Genomic DNA, 19,642 nt, shown 5'->3' on the forward strand with positions numbered 1-19,642 from the left:
CCCCTGCGCATGATGTTTTAAATGAGTCTAAGAACACAAGGAATATCTCAGGGATAAGGGCCAATCGCTGGATACGGCGAGCAACTTCCGCTCACATACAAGGCACATCTGTGTCTTTTAAAGATTCCAAAAATCTATGAGTCTAGGGGCTGGAGCAATAGCACAATGGGGAGGACATTCGTCTTGCACATGGCTGACCCAGGTTTGATTCCCAGCATCCCATATGAGCACAACCAGGAGTAATTTCTGAGTTCATGAGGCAGGAGTAACCCCTGTGCATTGCCCGGTGTGACTCAAAAAGAAAAAAACAATACAAAAAAATCTATCTAATTCTAAAAAATAGATTTAAGATCGATTCTAAAATAATCTCAATTTAAAATTTAAAAAGAGGAAATCTAAGATTAAAACACACAAGCAAGCACTCGTCCCCACTCAAATTGATCAAAACCTTCCAGTTCCTTCTCCCCTGGCGAAGAGGAGTCTGTGTCCCAGCCTGTCACACCGACTCCATTTCTCTCTGCCTTGGCTTGTTCCGTTCCTACAGACACGTCCTCCCTGGGCCCCGGATGTGATGGTCAGGCTGCATTGGTGTTCCCTTATTGGAAACTGTGGCTATTTTTAAATGATTTAAGTCAGAAGTCTTCCTTATTCCTTCTGTCTCCCTGGAAAATTGTCAGAAACTATTTCTATTTCTCTCTCCCTGAGCTCTCTTGAGCCTGGATCCTCTCCTGCCTGTGTCCCAGTGAGCTCTGGGATGGGAAACTCCGAGATCCAAGCTCTCCACATCCCTACCTAAGCCCCCTGCATCCCTATCCGAGCCCCCCTGCATCCTTATCCAAGAACCCCATGTCCCTATCTGAGCCCCCCACATTCCTATCCGAGCCCCCCGCATCCCTATCTGAGCCCCCTGCATCTTTATCCGAGCCCCCCACATCCCTGTCCGAGCTTCCTGCACCCCTATCCTAGCTCCCGGCATCCCTCTTCGAGCTTCACAGACACCTATTCAAGTCCCCCCTATCGGAGCTTCCTACATCCCTATCCTATCCCCCCACATCCCTACCCGAGCCCCTGCATTCCTATTTGAGCCTCCCACATTTCTATCTGAGCCCCCCGCATTCCTATCCAAGCTTCCCACATCCCTGTTCGGGCTTCCTTCACCCCTTTCCAAGCCTCCTATATTCCTGTCTGAGGTTCCTGCACCCCTATCCGAGCCCCCCGCATCCCTATCTGAGTCCCCCGCATTCCTATCGGAGCTTCCCCTATCCCTATTCGAGCTTCCCTCATCCCCATCCTAGTCCCCCGCGTTCCTATCCGAGCCCCCCACCCCCATCCCTATCCTTGGAACAATGGATCCTGGGAACTGGGTTCAGCACCTCGGAGAGCGCCTAGCGCCTGGCCCGATCCTCTATTCTAAATCTGTGCTGTAAATTTCTTTTGTCTCTCCCCGCCCCCTCTGGCCCCTCGTGTTCTTCCTTGACCTTTCGCTCCTAGTTTTGTGGTTTTCCAAAGAGCTTCATCGTATCTCCAGAAATAGAAATTCCCTCCTGCACGTCTCCCAAAGTCTGCTCAGGCGGAGAGTTTGGGGAAGGGTCTCCAGCCCCCCACGGGCATGAGGTGGATGGGGCTTTGGTGAACTGCTACCATCGTGCAGACCTGCCGACTTGCAGACATGATATAAGACAATTACGTGCATTTCGTCTCTTAGAGGGAACAGGATTTGCAGCGGGTTAATAGTACTTTTATTTCATTATCTAATGGTAAAAGTGTTTCATTGTGTGTGCAAGATGAATGCGTATTAGCAATGACAAATGGGGTCTTTCAGCACGGTGCTGGGCCTCATCATACATATGTTAGATTAAAGAGTTCACCCTAGAAATACACTCTCGCATCTGCGTGTGTGTTTTTAATAAATCTGATTGCAGAAATTTATTGCATCACCGGATTTAGGAAATTATGGAGCTTGATTGCTGCAAATATAATCGGGTGATATATACAGAAATGCTCCCCGAGTTATGGTCCAGAAAAAAAACCCATCTCGGGACGGCAGCAAGGAAGCGGCAGACCACATAAACAGCGCGTTTCTTGAATTATGCAAATGAAATCCATGACAACTCATGGTGAATTGTGCTCGCCCGTGAAACTGCCCCCCGTTTGCGTGCAGGCGGTAGAAAGCAGGGCGATGGCATATCCGCGTGCGCCCCGCAGGCGTCAGGGGAGCCTCTCGGCCCGGGCGCCCCCGGTGGACCCCGCGCCCCACTCCCCAGTCGGTACAGAGCCTCCCCGGGCCTCCCCTCTGCGAGCTGGAGCCACGATGAAATATTCCCTAGACTGGAAGTGAACCTTAAATGATTTACGGCGCCGTCCACGAAAGGTCAGCTTGCTTCTTATTGGCACCTTCATTTTTCCAAAATCTACTGGAATTAAAAAGCCATCTCTATCTTAAAAGGCGTATTTATGAACCCTTAAGTGTAAGTAAGTCATAGTTGGAAGCGTTCCCGCCTCTGATATATGAAAGCTGTCGGCGGCCCGCTCCTCCACCATAATATGCCCATACAATATGCCGCGCTGTACTATTTTGACATGGTTTGGAGATGTTTTCCACAGCCAGTGACAAGCTTATGCCACCGCTCCTTTGGAAATTTAAGAGGTGGGGCAGGAGAGAAGGGGTGAGCGGAGAAGCACAAGCCCCACCCAACTTTCCGGGAGACTCTTGATCTGGGCCAGCGTCCAATGAGCCAAAGCGCTGCCCTGATTTTGGGGGGGTATTTTTTTTTCGGTTACATTCACATCCACCCCCTCACCCCCGAGCCCTTTCATAAATCATTCATCTGTGCCAGGAGTCGATAACCTTGTCTCCCCTCTGCTTTGTGAGTTAAGAAAACTTGTTCCGAATGCTGTTGTGTGCGATGATTAAAAAGAAAGAGGAGGGGGGAAAAATCTTTTTCTTTTCTCTCTCTCTTTTTTTTTTATTGTTCCAGAAGGAGCTTAATTCCGTCGCTTCTGAGCTGTCTGCGCGGCAGGAGGAGAGTGAACATTCTCATAAACATTTAATTGAACTCCGCCGGGAATTTAAGAAAAATGTACCTGAGGTACAGTATATTTGCTGTTCTGGAATTAACTCAGTGGGAATGCAGATTTTTCTCTGTTCAAACTATATTTTGAAAACGGTAGACATAAGTGACTAACAAGAAAAGAAGCTAATTAGCCATATAGAAAAACTACAGCCACCCACCCACCCCGCGTTCACCGGCGTCTCCGTGTGGCAGAGCTGGACAGGACGTACCCAGCCCCGACCCCTCCGCTTCACACACACACGCCCAGTCCTGGGGTCAGTGGGCAGCTTGGTGGCCGAGACCCTCCACTCCGGCTTCTTGGCTGTCTTCGCTTTTCAGATGGCGTCGGGGAGATGCAGCCTCCACGGTTATCGTATATCCCGTCCCCCACCTCAAACCCTCAAACTGCCTCAAACCCCCAACGCACACCACTGCTTCCCTCCCTGCTAGCGCCTTTCCCTCCCACGCAGTGGCCACCCCCTCTGCGTTGGGCTGGGGGGGGTGGGGAAGAACTGAGGGAAGACTAGAGCTGGCAGGCAGGCTTCCGCTCTGTGCCGGGGCAAACGTGTGAATTCCTCTCGCTCCTCCATCAGACCCCCCTGTAGCTTCTCAGGTTAATATTAATATTAATAATAATAATAGGAAAATAGAGCCGGATGTGGCCCACCAGTGTCCGAGGGGAAACAGAGACCCAGCCAGCCCCTGGCATCTCTCAGAGAGGGTGACCTAGAGCTCTGGCCTTACCCGCTCTGGGGGGCTGGTGGGGAGGGTCAGGGGGAGGTTAGAGGCTAGAGGGGAATGGGGAGCAGAGGCCAGCGGCCTCCTGACTCCGAGACCCTCAGCCAAGCCTCAGGACTCAGCTCATCACAGCCAGAGGTAAGACTAGCATCTCAGCAGATGTGCTTGGGCAGGCAGCTGGCCCCACGGGCACCCTCCGCCGGGGCCAGGCCTTTCAATCTGGCCTGTGGATGCCCCAGGCTTGCCCGGCGTCAGGGAAAGAGATGGGTCTGTCTCTGTCCGCTCGGGCCACTCAGCACCCACATCCTCCCCGGGGGGACCTCCTGCCCCGGGCACCAGTGTAGAAACCTCGCTGGCCATGCACACACGCCACAGTGCCCTTCCCTGGGCCTCGGGGCGCCCCCAGGTGTGTGGGAAATCCAGGCCAGGTTTTCGGCCTCCGAGTTCACTTACATAATTTTAATACTGCATAATTATGCAATTATGCAATTAGGAGGAATAAGTTTCCATTCCTGTTCCAGCCGCGCCTCTGAAAAACCCTCATTTTTGGATGCCGTCTCCTCCGATGGCAGAGCCGTGCCAAGGCTTTATTTAAGAGCATCGTCTGCTGGTGCCCAGCTCACCTCCCGCCTCAGCTCCGCCCCCCAGGCTGAGAGACCAGGCAGAAAGGGTGGGCACAGGCGCCCCCCAGGCTCAGAGACCTCCCAGAAAGGGCGGGCACGGGCCAAGCCGCAACCCCTCTCCATGGCCCCCAGACTCGAGTGCCCTGAGTTCCCTGCTCTGGGCTCGGGGTGGGGGTCTCCTCTGTGCTCTGGTGACAGTAGATTTCAGGGGACAGAAGAGATGGCTTGGGGGCTCTTTCTGTCACTGCCAGCCCCCAAGGCCTCACCTAGAATTCTCCCGTGTGGATGATTCGGATTGCCAAGTCTTTCAAAATTGACATCTCTTCGCTCAGATTTATAGCACCTCGGATTTTGCTAAACAAAAAAAACAACCAGGATTGAGGGGGGAGATACTGCGAGTCTTTGGGGACGCCAGTAGGTGTGACCCCCCCCCTGCCCCATGTCGTGGCTCAGCACCAGCCCGAACCCGGTCCTGGTCACCCCATGAGATGTGCGTGTGTCCCCAGGGCCACAGCACACCCGCAGCCCCCGTGGACACGCCAGCCTTTCCGTTTTGCGGGGGGGGGGGGGGGGGGGGGGTGCGACTCTGCGAGGCCCTGGGGAAGCCCAGACAGTGACAAGGGGGCCCCAGGACCAGGGCAACCTTTCCCGCCGTCGAAGTGCCCCCCATCCCAAGGTGAAGGGGTCCATCCTCTGCGGCCGCCAGTTTGCTCCCCATTTCTCTCTGCCACCCGCCCCACCTGCCCCCTCCAGCCGCCCTGGACCCAGCCTGGGGGGACTCACTGGGGGGGGTCTCAGAGGACACCAGAGTGTCAGGGTTGGGATCCTGGGGTCCTCGGTTCTAGAAGGGCCTCAGCTCTCTCTGCCAGTAGGGGGCTCCCGGGTTAGTAACCCCTGGGTGACTGGGGAAAGGCGCCGAAGTTAGGGTCCCCCGTGGCCAGACCACCTCTGGGAGCGAGCCGCGCGCCCCAGAGCTCAGCAGCGTTTAGCTGGGACTGCAGAATTGGCCCAGCTGAGGCCCCAAAAACTGCAGAACAGAGCTGCCGCCCGCAGCCCTTCCCGGAGCGGGGACCAGGGGGCCCCCGAGGGAGCCCCTTCCCCAGATAGCATCCTGGAGGACCCAGCTGTCAGCGGAGCCTCTGATGACATGGTGACGGGTGGAGAATTGGGGTCCCCCTAAGCATCCCGTGGTGGGCAACTCCCAAGGTCCTTTACCAGAAAGAGCGTCCCCCACCCAGGCGGATTGGGACACAGCCTCCTCCCTGCCTCCTGGCACCCCCAGCCCCTCATGCATAGCTCCCTGACTCCCAGCAGCCCGCAGGGAGGGGGTCAGCGTGAACCTTAAGCCAGCCTGGCGTGACGCAGCATGGAGTGGGGTGCTGGGGGGACAGTCCCAGCACACGACTGAACTCTGCGCTGTCTCTTTCAGGAGATCAGAGAGATGGTGGCGCCTGTGTTGAAAAGCTTCCAAGCCGAGGTAAGAGCCGTGGCCGCGATCCCTCCCTGTCCCCGCACCCCCACAGGAGAGATCTGTCCCGTTCGTCCCAGTTGAGCCAGTGGCAGGTCCGTGGGAACGGTCCTCCTGCCCCGTGGGTTCCAGTGTCCGGCCTGGGCCGGTGCCCAGCCTCACGTCCACTCCCAGCTTCTCCTGACCGGAAGTTGGGGACACCCCTGCTCTTGACAGCCTCTGCCCTCCCTGACTCTGCTGGTCCTCTCAGACGCACACGCGGCTCATGCAGGCAGGTCCCTTCCTTCCTGCTGACCCCACGGCTGCCCTTTGCCTTCCGGGGCCTCGTGGTGGGCCTGACCTTCCCGTCTTTCCTCGCGGTGGCCCTCCTCATGAGAGTTCCTGTCCCCGTGCCTGGCGGGCAGGGGAGGTCAGCAGGAGGAGAAGGTCCTTTCTCAAAGGTCTGTCTTCCGGCCATTTGCCCGGGATCCACGCAGGACCCCGGAAGGGCCCACCCTGGCCAGAGCCTCCCCTGGACAGGGCATCTGAGAGCGCCGCCCACGTTTCTCCTCCCTGGTTCTGTGACCGGCTTCACTGATGTGCTTGTGCGTGCGTGTGGCCCTCTCTGGTCCCGGGCGTTTGGTTCCGAGGGGCCTGAGCCGCAGGGCCTGGGAGACGGGGAGAGGGGGGAGCAGCCGGGACTGTGGTGGGGCTGGACGGGCGCTGGGCACCGGGCCTGGCCAGAGGGAGACGAAGCAGGCCGAGGCCTCGCAGCCACCCGCGGGTCCCTTCTCCCTGCTGAGTTCGGGACGAAGGACACTGGGAGCAGCCTGTTGTTGGAGAGGGGAGGGTTTCTGGGATTTCAAGCGGAGCACAGGTTCAAGGTCACGCCTGGCACCTTGGAAGCTGCAGAGAGGGACGAGCCACAGGGTCAGGATGAGGAAGCAGCAAGTGATGGCCCGGGAGACGCTGAGGGCAGCAGTCACGGGCGGGCAGGGACCAGAGCATGTGCTAGGCGTCAGGAAATCCAGGGCCAGCTCACAGCTCTGCTCGGTTTTGCCCTACTGTGTGAGCCCTGGGCAGGTTGATTTGGGTTTTGCCACTGCCGTCAGGCCCGAGCGGAAACGTGTCTCCTTGACTCGATGGCCAAGGTCTTCGGGGATCCGGAGAGACCCCGGGTGCGGTGTCCGACAGCTTAGAGGGGCCTAGACCTCTGCCACTGCCCACCTCAGCAGTGTGGGGGGCAGGAAACTCACAGCCCCACTGTGCGCCCTCTGACCCCCTCGAGGTGGCCAGTCGGTGCGGGGGGCACAACTCTCGGGGGTCCAGCGGAGATCTGTCGTTTCCAAACCCGCCCATGTGCCGTGTGGCATCGACGCTGTTTGAGTAGCTGGGGATCCTCCAAGAACTTCGTTAATTTTTTTAAGAGGCCATTCAGTCGTCCCTTTAATGTACCCCCAAAAAAGACTGCATGTGTCTGGCGTGGTACTCCCAAAGCCCCTGCTTTCCTCGTGATCTATTGGCTAATCCGCGTCTCAGCCGCGCGCCTGGGGGCGCAGAGGCAGCCACGGAAAAGGTGTTAATAAAAAGCATCTTCTCCGTCCAGAACAGACTGCAGCGGCTCCGGCCATTTATAATCCAAATCTGATTTTCATTTTAATTTTTTTAATGAGGGCTCATCCTTTCTGCTGCTTCCCGGTCTCCATCCACCAGGCTCCGGGCTGGAGCGCAGGGTCCCCAAGTGGGTATTAATCACCTCCCGGGAATATTCCCCGAGGCAAACACCGGCCCAAGTCCCATAAACTAGCCCATAAAACGCCAGGGCTGAACACCGCGCCCGTCATCCCCGCCTCGCGTTGAAATATCGTGTGTTCGAGTTCATTCCTTAATTCCGCTCCGGCAGCCCCCAGGCCGCCTCCTTTTCTTCTCTTTCTATGGCGAGAGAGACCCTCTCTGCTCCATCTGTCTGTCTGTCTGTCTGTCTGTCTGGCTGGCTGGCTGGCTGGCTGGCTTTCTTGCTCCCTCTCTCTTGCGGTGCTGGGGAGAAGGGTGGAGAGAAAGCGCATTTGGCCCGCTGTGAATCAGGAAGCTTTTCCTCCCGACTTGATTGCTAGAAGGACAGGCTTGATTCCCCTGCTCGAGAAACAAAGACAGCCCGGGACTTAATGGAGACAGCTTGAAATGGCCAAAGTTTGAATATCCTTGCGCACAGAGAAAAGAGCAAGACGAAAGCCCCGCTAATTACAAAAGTTGCTTTATGAAAGATAATTCAAAGCAATAATTTAGCAAACATAATCAAGTCGCACAGATGGGGTTGTTGATGGATGGATTGCAACATGCAATTAGCAGTTCTCGCAGTTACATATCATTAACCCTCCGAGCACAAAAATTATTTTCTCATTATTAGTTGAAAAGGTAAAATTAAGCTGACTAGACAGTAAAGGAACAAACTACAATTAATTACCTTCATTTATTACAGTCATTATTTTAAACTTATTTTTACTTGGAGAGAGAGATGAAAACATCTACATTAAAAGTTTTGTTACGCTAAATCAGAGGTGAGACTTTCCTGAGCAGTGTCAGCCTGGCCAGGGGGACACTGCAGGGTCACCCCCAACCGGGTCTTCCTCTCTCCACTTCCTCCTTCTGCCACAAAGGACGTGGCCAGTGGCCTGCCCTGGGGGGCACCTGGGAGTAGCTCTCTCTCCACCCAAAGGGACACGCAGTGTGGGGAGCCCAGAGCATCTCCAAGCATCCCCGCTCACGTCTCTCTGCCGCGGGGTTGCACCTGCCCTCACAGCTGTGCCTGTGGGGACCAGAGACTTCTCTCCCGGCTCCCCTGAGTCTGGGGTCTCTGAGGCACACACCCAACGCCTCTCCCCGAGAAGGGATCCCCGTGGGGCCGCCAGTCTGGTGTGACCTCAGCCTCCATCGTGGGGAGGACTGTGGAGGGTCCCACTGCACTCAGTCCACGCAGTTTGACCCCCCCCCCATAGAGCCAAGAGTGAGCCCTGAGCACCACCGGGTGTGACCCCCCCAACTCCAGCCGAACCCCCAGAAAAGCACCATTTCCCGTAGTGCTGGTTCATAGTCCTCCTCCTGCTCCTCCTCCACCTCTTCCTCCATTCTTCCTCCTCCTCCTCTTCCTCTTCTTCCTCCTCCTCCTCTTCCTCCTCTTTTTCCTCCTCCTCTTCTTTCTCCTCCTCCTCTTTCTCCTCCTCCTCCTCCTCCTCCTCATCTTTCTCCTCCTCCTCCTCCTCCTCCTCCTCTTTCTCCTCCTCCTCCTCCCCCTCCCAGAGCACAGCCATGGCTCCTCCTGGCCCGGAGTGCTGGTGGCCTGGGCCAGCCCTGCCCCATGCAACATCTGGCACACAGGCCGGGTCCTGCCACCTCAGTGACTGTCAGCCGACAGTGAAGGTCTCGGTCACACTGCAGCCTGAGTCAGGGGGAGTCTCGGGTGCCCCTGGCTGGAGACATGTGTCCTCTGTGTGATCTGAGGCCTTCCGGGCCCTTCCTGCAGGCCTCGCCCACGCGCTGCCCAAGTCCCCTTGTCTTCACCCCCTCCACCTGCCAGGTCCCGGGGCCAATGAGGAGGGCATGGGGGGGCGGAGGGGCAGAGGCCAGGCTGCCCGCGGCCACATCCGTGCCCCACCTTGGCACTAAGCACGCCGTTCCCTGGGGTCCCCACCCACCGCCTGGCCTCTCCAGGGTGCCCCTCTCTGCCCCTTTCCAGAGAGGACGCCTGAAGTCCAGGCAGTGCCCAAGTCTGCCCTGGGGCGCCCAGCGGACCTCGTTCCCTGGACCCCTCTGGGGCTGCTCAGGCCGGGACGTCCCATGACCCCGACACTGCCCGGGGGATGCGGAGTGGGTGGTCTTCATGCGACAGGGGTTCAGTGCCGCATCCTCCACGTAGCCACAAGAGCCCCCGAGCAGGACCCAGACCGAGGGCGCTGACTGCTAGTCTGATGGTGGAGACGGAGCCCCCGGACCCCGGCAACCCCATTGACCCCAAGCCCCGACCCCGTGCTCCCTGGGACACTGAGAACCCCGTGCTTTCCCCTCCCGGCCCTGGTGGGCATTAGGTGTCCATCCCCCAGACAAGACCTGCCACCCGGTCCTCTGCAAACCTGAGGGGGGCCCGCCCCCACCCCACCCCCGTTCCAGGGCCAAGCCCCCCACCTTGGTGCTGTCTTCACAGAGGCCCGGCCCCTCCTGCCCCACACGGCCCGCGGCTCCCTCTGAGCTGTAAGCTAATCGCAGCTCTGGGTTTCAGTTATATAATGATCGAGTACCCATCCCTCCACCAGTGCCCATTCTCCACCACCACTGATCCCAGCATCCCTCCCCCATCCCACCCTGCCTCTGTGGCAGGGCATGGAAGGTATTTTCTGTCTTTTGCCTTTTAGCATTCTTTGCTGTTTATCTTCTATGCCATGATTCTCTTGTCCCCCAGCTGTCCCCTCTCTAGCTCCCAGGCCAGGGCACTGTCCCTCTGTGGTCTGGGGCACACAAGAGTGGGTCTGGTGGGGCTGCAAGCAGCCGCGAGGCCAGGGAGAGACAGAGAATCCTTGGTTCTCTGCTCGCTGGCTGTGCATCCCTGGGAAAGTCACTGAACCTCTCTGGGTTTCAGTTTCCTCCCCTCCGCGCGCACCAGGGCTGGTATGAGGCTTGAGTTCAACAGCAGTGGCTGGCAGCGACATTCCCAGAGGGAACCCAAGCTTGTCCCCTTGGCCACTGCTGCCCGGAGCCCCAGGGCCTTTGCACGACCAGGTTCCGGCTGTTACAGCAGCCAGCATGCATCAGCAGCACAGCGAGAGACACTGGTGGCATCATCTTCCCTCACAGGCAGAGACCCTGGAACCCAGAGAGGGAAGCCTCGTCCCTAAGCGCACCCAGGCCACCTTCAGCGGGACAGAGAGTGGGAGGAGCAAATTAACTGAGGGTCAGGTGGCGCCCCCAGGGGTCCTGGGTGCAGAAGGAGCTGGGACACAGACCCTAGATTAGTAGCCGGGCGTGCAGGCCAGAGGGACAGCACCGCAGGGAGGGCACTTGCCTGGCACACAGCTGACCCGGGTTCGATCCCCAACGTCCCATATGGTCTCCTGAGCCTCACCAGGAGTGATCCCTGAGCACAGAGCCAGGAGTCAGCCCTGAGCACTGCCTGGTGTGCCCCAGACACAGACAGACAGACCACCCAGGAGTGGACATTTGCAGCTGGCTTCGGCTGGGGAGGGAGAGCCTGGTCCCACGGCCAGACCTGAGCCTTTTGGATGCGGCTTTGCTGAGCATCCAGATGTGGCAGGTATAGTAAGTGCTCAACAAACGGGATGTCTGTCGCCCCACTGAGAGCCAACGAGGACCCCCCACCCCTGCAGCCCCTCTTCTCTGTCCCCCTTCGGCAGCGTGTGACCTTGGATGGTGCAAATCCCCTTGGCGTCTAGATCTGAGACTCACCCTCTGGCGCCTCCACTTGGGCCCGAACCTAAAAAGAGACGAACGCCCTTCAGAATTCAGTGTCAGAAGCCACCAGCGCGTCCCCGAGCCTGTCACGGCATATTACAACCGAATTAAGAACCCGCGGCGCCCTCTCCATTCAGCATCATATGCCTTATAAAGTAAATTATTAATGCTTTTCTCCCCCCCAGTTAAGCAGTTATTTGCAGTTGTTCTGGGTATTTCTCATTAGAAATAACATCATCTAAAGAACGATATTGATTGATTTTTTTAATCTTGGAATCATGGACGTGAACCACATATATATATGACATTCCCTTTAACTAGAATTCTCATGCTTTATTTTTATATTATTGATCTTTTTGACACGAATTGCTTTTTGGCCTCGTGCGAGTGTTGTAAGCTTTCTGCCTGCAGAGAAATGGCCGGCGTCTGGGCCAGGCCGGGAAGAGTGATCGCTCGCGGTGTGGCGGGAACGTTCCCGCACGTTTAACAACAATTAGTCTGTGCCGCCGCTGCCCGGCTCTAGCGCTTGGAGATGTACAAGCCCTTTAATGGACTGCGTTCTGGAAGGCTCTGTGGGGCCAGCAGGTGGGGGCTGGGGGGGTACCCCCACCTCAAGGCCCAGTGGTCCCCGTGTCTCTGGTCTCTTGGGGGCGCGAAGGTCAGCGTCACCGCCCCCACTTGACACCCCGGAGTGGACGATAGCCCTGATCCTGCTGCTTCCCAGAGGATGTGCCAGGCCGGGGGTGGGTGCTTAGGCCAAAGCGTGAGGGGTTTTTGTTTGATTTTGTTTTTTATTTGGGGATTTTTTTAGTGGGTTTTGTTGTTGTTGTTGTTGTTGTTTTTTGGGGTTTTTTTTGTCATTTTGGGTCACACCCAGCGATGCTCAGGGGCTACTCCTGGCTCTGCACTCAGGAACCACTCTTGGCGGTGCTCGGGGGATCCAACTTGTTGGCATGCAAGGCAAACGCCCTCCCCGCTGTGCTATCCCTCGGGCCCCGGTGGTGTTTTGGTTGGCTTGTTTTGAGACCACACCGTGCCATGCTCGGGGCTTCTCCTGGCTCTGAACTCAGGGATCACTCCTGGCGGTGCTCAGGGAACGTGTGAGGTGCCGAGCATCAAACCCTGGCCAGCCGCGTAGGAGGCCAATCAGCGCCCTCCCCGATGCGCAATCCCTCTGCCCCACGGGTGTGAGTTTTAATCATTCAGGGCTCGAGGGATTCCCACAAACCGCCTGTGTGCCTGGGGCTGTGCTCTGGGGGGGGCGATGGGAGGGGCAGGACCAGCTTGTCTGGCTCCTGAGACGGAGAAGAAATGACACAATCATTGACTGCCAAGGGCTCGAACCCCGGCTCTGCCCTTTGGCGGTGCTCCTTGGGGAGCCTCCATTTCCTGACTGGAGGGTGGGGGTGGCAGCAGTCCTGCGCTACGGATGAGGGAGGGTTCCTGCAGGAGGAGCGTTTGATGCCAGGTCCCCTGGTATATACTGGGCCGAGTGCCAACCCCAACCATTCTCTTCCCACATCCCGGTCAGTGCACATGCCAGGACATGGTCGGTCTCACTGAGAGGGCCTGCTCGGTGCTCACACAGCGACTATTCCTCGAGACCCCGCCGTGCCCGGTGCCTGTACGGATCCTGGGGAGACAGTGGGGAGAGGGGGATGCCCAGGTTCTTGGAACGGCCGCATGGGAGGCAACGGCCGCTGTGTGAACTGGGGCAAATGTTATTTAGCCCCTTCATGCCTCAATTTTCTTCATCTGTAAAATGGGACTCGCGGTGGGGCTGGAGCAATTGTACAGCGGGTAGGGCGTTTGACCTGCACGCGGCAGACCTGGGTTCGATCCCCGGCATCCCATGTGGTCCTCCAAGCACTGCCAGTAGTAATTCCTGAGTGCAAAGCCAGGAGTAACCCCTGAGCATTGCTGGGTATGACCCGAAAGGCCAAAAAAAAAGGGACTCACAGGCGCAAATGTTGAAGTGGTCAAAGAATGGTGGACAGGGGCTGGAGACACAGCCGAGGGGGCTGAGCTTGTGCAGCGGGGGAGGCGCCATCCTGGGCATCACCGAGTGTGCCCCATCCTGGTCCTCAATGCCCCCTATGGTGTCTCAGAGTGTGAGGTCCTGGCTTCCGGCCCCCGATCCCCCCTCCCACAGGGCTGGGTCTGGGGAAGTCAGATGGCAGGTCCAGTCCCGGCCTCTAGGCATGTGGCCCTGTGTGGGCCACTCCAGCCTCGGTTTCCTGTTCTGCTAACCATGGGCACCGTATTTGAGGGGAACACAGGACATAGTCCTGCTCTCCTTGGCTGCTCTGTGGGGCCCAGGGCAGGGCACCCGCATCCCCTGAGCACCCCAGACCTCTGCTCTCCATACCCCCAGGTCTCCAGAGCCAGAATCTGCGACCAGCTCCCAGGGACCCCCAGGAATTAGGAGCTCCGTGTGCATATTGAGAACGAAGGTCCTGATCTTACGGGGATTCCTGGGACTCAGGAGGGTGGAAGGGAGTGGGGGAGTCAGTCTATTCAGTTCCCTCCAGGGGTACTGGGACAGAGTTGAGGTTGTCTGGGATGATTTTGGGGAGCTTTTCCTGTCTGTTCAGTTAAGGAAGGTAGGTTCCCAGCAGGTGCGAAGTGAGTTTCTTTTCTGAAAAGGGGGCAGGAGGCCAAATCTGTGGGACCCTCTGCTCAGTATTGCTCAGGCCTCAGGGTTCTAGATTCTGACCTTGAAGCCCTGCCCAGGGTCATGGTCACCGGGGCATGCCGGAGCTCCTGGACCTGTGTCCCCATCACGGCCAGGCAGACAGCATCTCACTTTGGCATGTCTGCCACTGGCCCCCGCCTGGCCCCCAGGGAAAGAGACTCAGATGGTCCAGAAATGATGCAAATATAGGATTACTTCCTCTCTTCTTCCAGGGTGTCAAAATTCCTGCCACCTAAAATGCATTGTGTCGCTCTTGTGCTGTGCAGTCACCCGCGTCTGTGGGTGACATCTGTGTCCTGGGCCCCGTCCTCTCCGGAGTCTCCCATCTTCCCCTCTGGGATCCACAGGGAACCCTAGCTTGCTCCTCCCTCCCCTGCTGGTCAGCTTCCTGTCTCTCTCTCCTCAGTACCTCAGTGTCCTATGTCTTAGGTGGATGAGCTTGTTTTACCAACCGTAACCAAGGTCACCTGGATTCGTTATTTTTAATATAACTTGTTGTTGGAGGTTTAGTATTTAATTTCTTTTAAAATCTTCACAAGTTTTTGTTGTTGTTCATTTTTATTGGGTTTGGGGAGGGGTGAGCCTCACCTGATGATGCTCAGGGGCTATTCCTGGCTCCGTGCTCAGGAGTGACCCCTGTCCCTACTTGAGGGACCGTGTGCGGTGCTGGGTTCAAACCAGGGCTGGCAAGATGCAGGACCAGAGGGGTGGAGCAGGGGCAGAGTGACAGCACAGTGGATACGGCACTTGCCTTGCACGCAGCCATCCCGGGTTCAATCCCCATCACCCTCTATGGCCCCCCGAGCACTGCCAGGGGTAATTTCTGAGTACAGAGCCAGAAGTGACCCCTGAGCATCTCCATGTATGGCCCAAATTACAAAACAAGATTTTTTAAAAAGAAGGGGGAACGATAGGACAGCAAAGAAGAGGTTTGCCTTGCATGTGGTCCAACCTAGGTTTGGTCCTCAGTGGCCCCTAGAGTCCCCTGAGCACAGAGCCAGGAGTAACCCCTGAGTATCGCCAGGTGTGATCCAAAAACAACAAGAAGAACAAAAAGATGCGAGGCCAGGACCTTAAGCCTGGTCCCACTCCTGACTCTAATCTTCAGAGGTTTATTGGCAGTTTGCTTCTTTCTTAGTTAATTATAGTTTAGGTCACACGTTTATAGTAATATCAATGTTTGGGGCCGGAGAGATAGCACAGCCGGTAAGGCACTTCCCTTGCTCGTGGCCAGTCCAGGATCCCCGGCATCCCAGGTGGTCCCCTGAGCACCTCCAGGAGTGATTCCTGAGAGCAGAGCCAGGAGTCAGCCCTGAGCATCACCAGCCAGGCCTGGCCCCAACCAAAGAAACACCGTGGTCCAAACAGGTGCGGATTTTACCTGCACCACTTCCTCACACCTCGCCGCCCCCCAAATGCACAGGCCCCCCTCCCCGTGTTCGCCTCATCGTTCCGACCCCCGGCCCCGTCCTGTGTCTCCGTGGATGCTGGTGAAGGAAGACGCCTGTTTCGGCCCTTCTCCCTCCGGCATTTGCGTCGCCTCCAGCCCCGTCCGCATTGCCGCCATCTGCGTGGTCCATCTTTCCTCACAGCTGCGTCGTTTTCCATGGGTTACCAACCAGCTGGCCGGGTTCCTGAGGATGACCCAGGAGCCGCCACAGCTCCTGCAGGCTGGCACCCAGCGCAGCACTCAGGAGCCTCGAGGCCAGGGAGAGGGAGCCCCAGACGGAGGCAGCTCGGGCAGGGCTCAGCCCGCTTTGGTAAATAAAGGCTTACTGCCTTCCCCGCCTCACCCTGGGGGTTCTCCAGTGCCCCCCGCTGCTGGCTCAGCCGACCAGACGGAGTCTGTTGACTCCTGCTGTGGGCGTCCCAGGACACCCTAAGTCATTCACTCTCAGCAGGAATATAGAAACATCTGCCCCATGCAAGACCCTCACAGACCCTCCCTCAGGTTCCAGACACCCCCTTGGCAGAGACCCTCAGCTGATGCCCCCGAGGGCTGCAAGCTTGCTGGACTCAGGTAGCCTCTATGGACCAAAGCCAGAATAGGAAGAGCACGTGCAAATGCCCCACGGTGCCAGCGAAGAGGTATTCTAGGAGCTGGGAGGCGCAATGAGGGACTTTTCCTGCCCTGCCATCCAGCCAGACTGTCCCTGCACTAGATCCCCTGGCATGAGGGCCTGTGGCTCCCCAGCAACCCCACTGCCCTCAAGACCCCGAGTCCTCTCCTCCTGGCCGGGTGCACACCTCCCAGCCGTCACGGAGTGCTTATTTATTTCCTCCCGGAGATTTAGAAACCGCTGCCCTGTAATGAAATAGGTCCCAGCACACGCACGGAATAATAACTCGTAATTAAAATATATAAAGCCAGAGATTAGTGGGACCAACCAGGACGAGGATCAGCCGTCAGTGTCCTGGGACCCAGAGGAACGCCCTGCCCTGAGCCCAGGAGCCAAGACACGAGTGTGGGGGTCTCATTCTCGTTACTTGGGCGCCCACTGGGTGCCACACTCAGGGCTGATTGTCAGGAACCAAGGGTGACCTGGGGTGTTCCAGAGATACCTACGATAGAGATGCTTGTGTTTCTTCTACAAGGAGCGAACAGGGCCTCGTAGGCGCCGAGGTGGCACAGTTGAGGAGTGGGGTAGCTGGGATCTGTGCATCTGGGGGGCCCAGACTTACTGATATAGCAGTGAGCCTGGATGCAGCCAGAGCCCCCTCTGTCTGTCTGTCTCTGTGTCTCTGTCTCTCTCTCTCTCTCTCTCCCCTGACTGATGCCACGGGGCAGGAACACTACTCCACTCAGCCATTCATGTCTCCCAGCACCCCTGCATGCTGTGGGGACCCCAGGCTAGGGGCGGGAGGGATGGATGAGGCAGCGAGGTGGTGACCTGCGTGTCCAGTTTTAAGGGCGGCAGGGATCATAGCCTTCCCTTCCGAGTCCTGAGGGGACAGGCCAAAGAGGAGGCCTGTGTTGAGTCCGCAGACCCTCCCCCGGCCACCCAGCCGTGCCCTCAGCAGGCTCGGGTTCGGGTGGGCAGAGGTGGGCCATGGTGCCCAAGGGGCCTGCAAGCCATGGGCAGGAGAGCAGAGAGAACTGGAGCCCGAGTGGTAGGTCCCCAAGGTCCTGGTTGGGCCGGGACGGGGGAGTCTGGGCAGGGCCAGCACCGGGAGTTGACAGCCCCCGTGCCCTGAGGGAGATGGCTGTCCCAGCTGTCCAGGCGGGTCATCTGAGGATCCTTCTCAGTGCTAAAGATCTGGAACAGGGGGGATGGCAGGGTGGGCCCGGAGAGCAAGATGTGGGGCCCTAAAACCCGGCCTCATGCTCGGGAGGCCTCCGGCAGCTCTTCCTAAAATAAACCACAGTGGGGAGGGTGTTTGCTCTGCACGCAGCCGACCCAGATTTGATCCCCGACACCCCATAAGGTTTCCTGGGCCCCCGGATCCTTGAGTGCAGAGCCAGGAGTCAGCCCTGAGCACCCTCCCCCCCCAAAAGACCCTTCCTTCCTGTTCCTTTCTCTGCCACTGCTGCCGCGTGCCCAGCGCTGACCAGCCGTGCCCACATGCTTGACAGCAGCCCCAGCCACACCTCCTCGGACCCCTGCCGCGTCCCCATTGCTGCTCACATGTCACCTTCTCGGGACGGTCATTGTGACCCTCACTACCACGGTTTGGTCAAGCCCCCTGCCCTGTGTTCTCCGGCCCCTCGGGATGTGGCACCGTCTGAACTTGCTCCCTGTCCCGTCTGCGTCCTGCCAGGCCCTCCCCTGGGTCTCGCGCAGAGCTGAACCAGGAAAGGCCAGGGTGTTGGTGTCCGGCAGCCGCTGACCGGGCGCCCGTGCTGAGTGGGCAGGACGGGGCTCAGAGGCCTGGGGACTGGTCCCAGCCGAGCCCGCAGACAGAAAGTGGCAGAGAGGAGACCCTTGGCCATCCCCGCACAGATTGCCTTCGTCAGTCAGCACGGAAGTCCTTCCCGGTTCCAGAAACACTGGCGTGTTTGCAGCTGTGGCTGCTGGACAGAGAGAGGCCTGGTCCCCCGCTGCCCGCTGGGCAGGGGGACACCGTTCTCTCCCTTCATCTCACCCCCGCCCCAAATTCCCCAGCAAGGGGCACTGACAATTTAACCAGTCAATTATAATAATATTTTTTCTCTGGGAATGTTTAAAAGAGAGGGGGGGGGAGTTGGCTTGCTAAGGTATAATCATGGCTCAGAGGCCGACCTGACATTAGTTATTAATTAGGCCATTATGCATTCCACAGTGATAATTGCTTTGCTGCAGTCACCGAGCGTGAAGCGGGCCTGGTGCAGACGCGCCATCTATCAATCCGGGAACCGCAGCCCGGCCGCGTGCTCTCACCTTGAGTCAGCCGGGTGGGCGCCGTCGCAGGAAACAAAAAGAAATTAATGATCCATCGATCGGCAATGGCCAGCGAACCTTTCCGGTCCCGCCCCGGTCCGGGGGGATGCCGGGGTGCTGGGAGGCGAAAGAGCCAAGTCCTCTGGAAACCCAACCTTTCCCCTGCGGCCGCAGGCCCGTGGGCGACCCGCCCTCTTGCTAGTTGGGGGTGGGGGGCGTCCCTCTACCGCTCTCTGCCTCGCCTGTTGCCTTTCTGCAGTGACTGTAGGGGCAGGTGGCACTGCCTCGCGTTATCCAAGTTCTCTGCTCAGTTCCTGCAACCCCCAGCCCCACCCCTGGCCCCCTGCCCCTGCCCGAACCTCCAAGTGGGAAGGGCCAGGAAGTCTGTCGCAAGGAAAGCCTTGGGTGCCGCCTTCAGCAGCCCATTCAGCTGTGCTGGCTTGGGAGGGCCCCAGTGTGCCCATGTTCAGGACAGATGTCCGTTCACTGCATAGCGCCCCTGCACGGCAAGTGTTGGCAACCTCCCCATTTGGCAGAGGAAGAAACTGAGTCTTATTCAGGAGAGGCGACCTGTCTGGGGTCGCCCAGCTGGTGGGGCGCTGGCATTCAAACCCAGCGGTGCAGGCGGGGGGCAGTGGAGAGGGGGATTGACTGGCTCCACCCCTCCCCCGCCCTGGGTGAGACTCCTGGGCACGGTGCCCGCTAGCCCGGGACCCGTATCAGCCGCGCAGTGAGAAGTGCAGGAAACAGCGCGCGGGCACGTGCCAGCCTCGAGGGGAGGGACCCTGGCCCCCTGCACACCCTCCCGTCCTGGCTGGCCAGCCAGTAGAAGGCAGTGTTCCTTCCCGCCACATCTCGCTGGCCTTTGTCCAGCCTCTGGGCCAGCATCGGAGCAGCTCCGGGCCAGTCCCCGCCCAAGCCGACTCGGAGGTCCCCGAGGTGCTGAGCGCCCTGTCCCCAACCCCCACTCACCGTGCCTGCACCGCTGACTCTCAAGGCCTGGTGGCCGGTGCAAGACGTCCTTCGGGTCACTTCCCATTTGGTGGGTGACACGCGGGCATGGTCGCCTGGGGACACCTGAGTCCCCTCCCCCGCGTGCCAGGCACCCTCAGCCCGTGTCCTCTGGTGGTTCACGTTCATCATTAATAATGAAAGCGGAAACCAGCAGGCTTCATAGCTGCGCACGGTGATTAAATTACTCACACGGATCTACTCGCACTTGATTATTTCCATGCTCCCACCCCACACCGGGCCCTCCCCATTCTGCT

At 58.2% G+C, this 19,642-nt stretch overlaps 1 protein-coding gene across 3 annotated transcripts in view; it reads left to right on the plus strand.

Annotated features, from left to right (window-relative positions):
* Positions 1 to 19,642, plus strand: part of CUX2 (cut like homeobox 2) — a 169,887-nt gene that overhangs the window by 108,859 nt on the left and 41,386 nt on the right. For 2 of the 3 annotated variants that reach the window (XM_056107231.1, XM_056107233.1), the window contains exons 2-3: positions 2,979 to 3,089; positions 5,844 to 5,891. In XM_056107231.1, the coding sequence (XP_055963206.1) occupies positions 2,979 to 3,089; positions 5,844 to 5,891 (159 nt within the window). The remainder of the gene's footprint in view (positions 1 to 2,978; positions 3,090 to 5,843; positions 5,892 to 19,642) is intronic. The other variant, XM_056107232.1, reaches the window with a different exon arrangement.

The sequence above is a fragment of the Sorex fumeus genome, unplaced genomic scaffold (genome assembly GCF_029834395.1).
Source record: "Sorex fumeus unplaced genomic scaffold, SorFum_2.1 ptg000155l, whole genome shotgun sequence".
NCBI lineage: Eukaryota > Metazoa > Chordata > Mammalia > Eulipotyphla > Soricidae > Sorex > Sorex fumeus.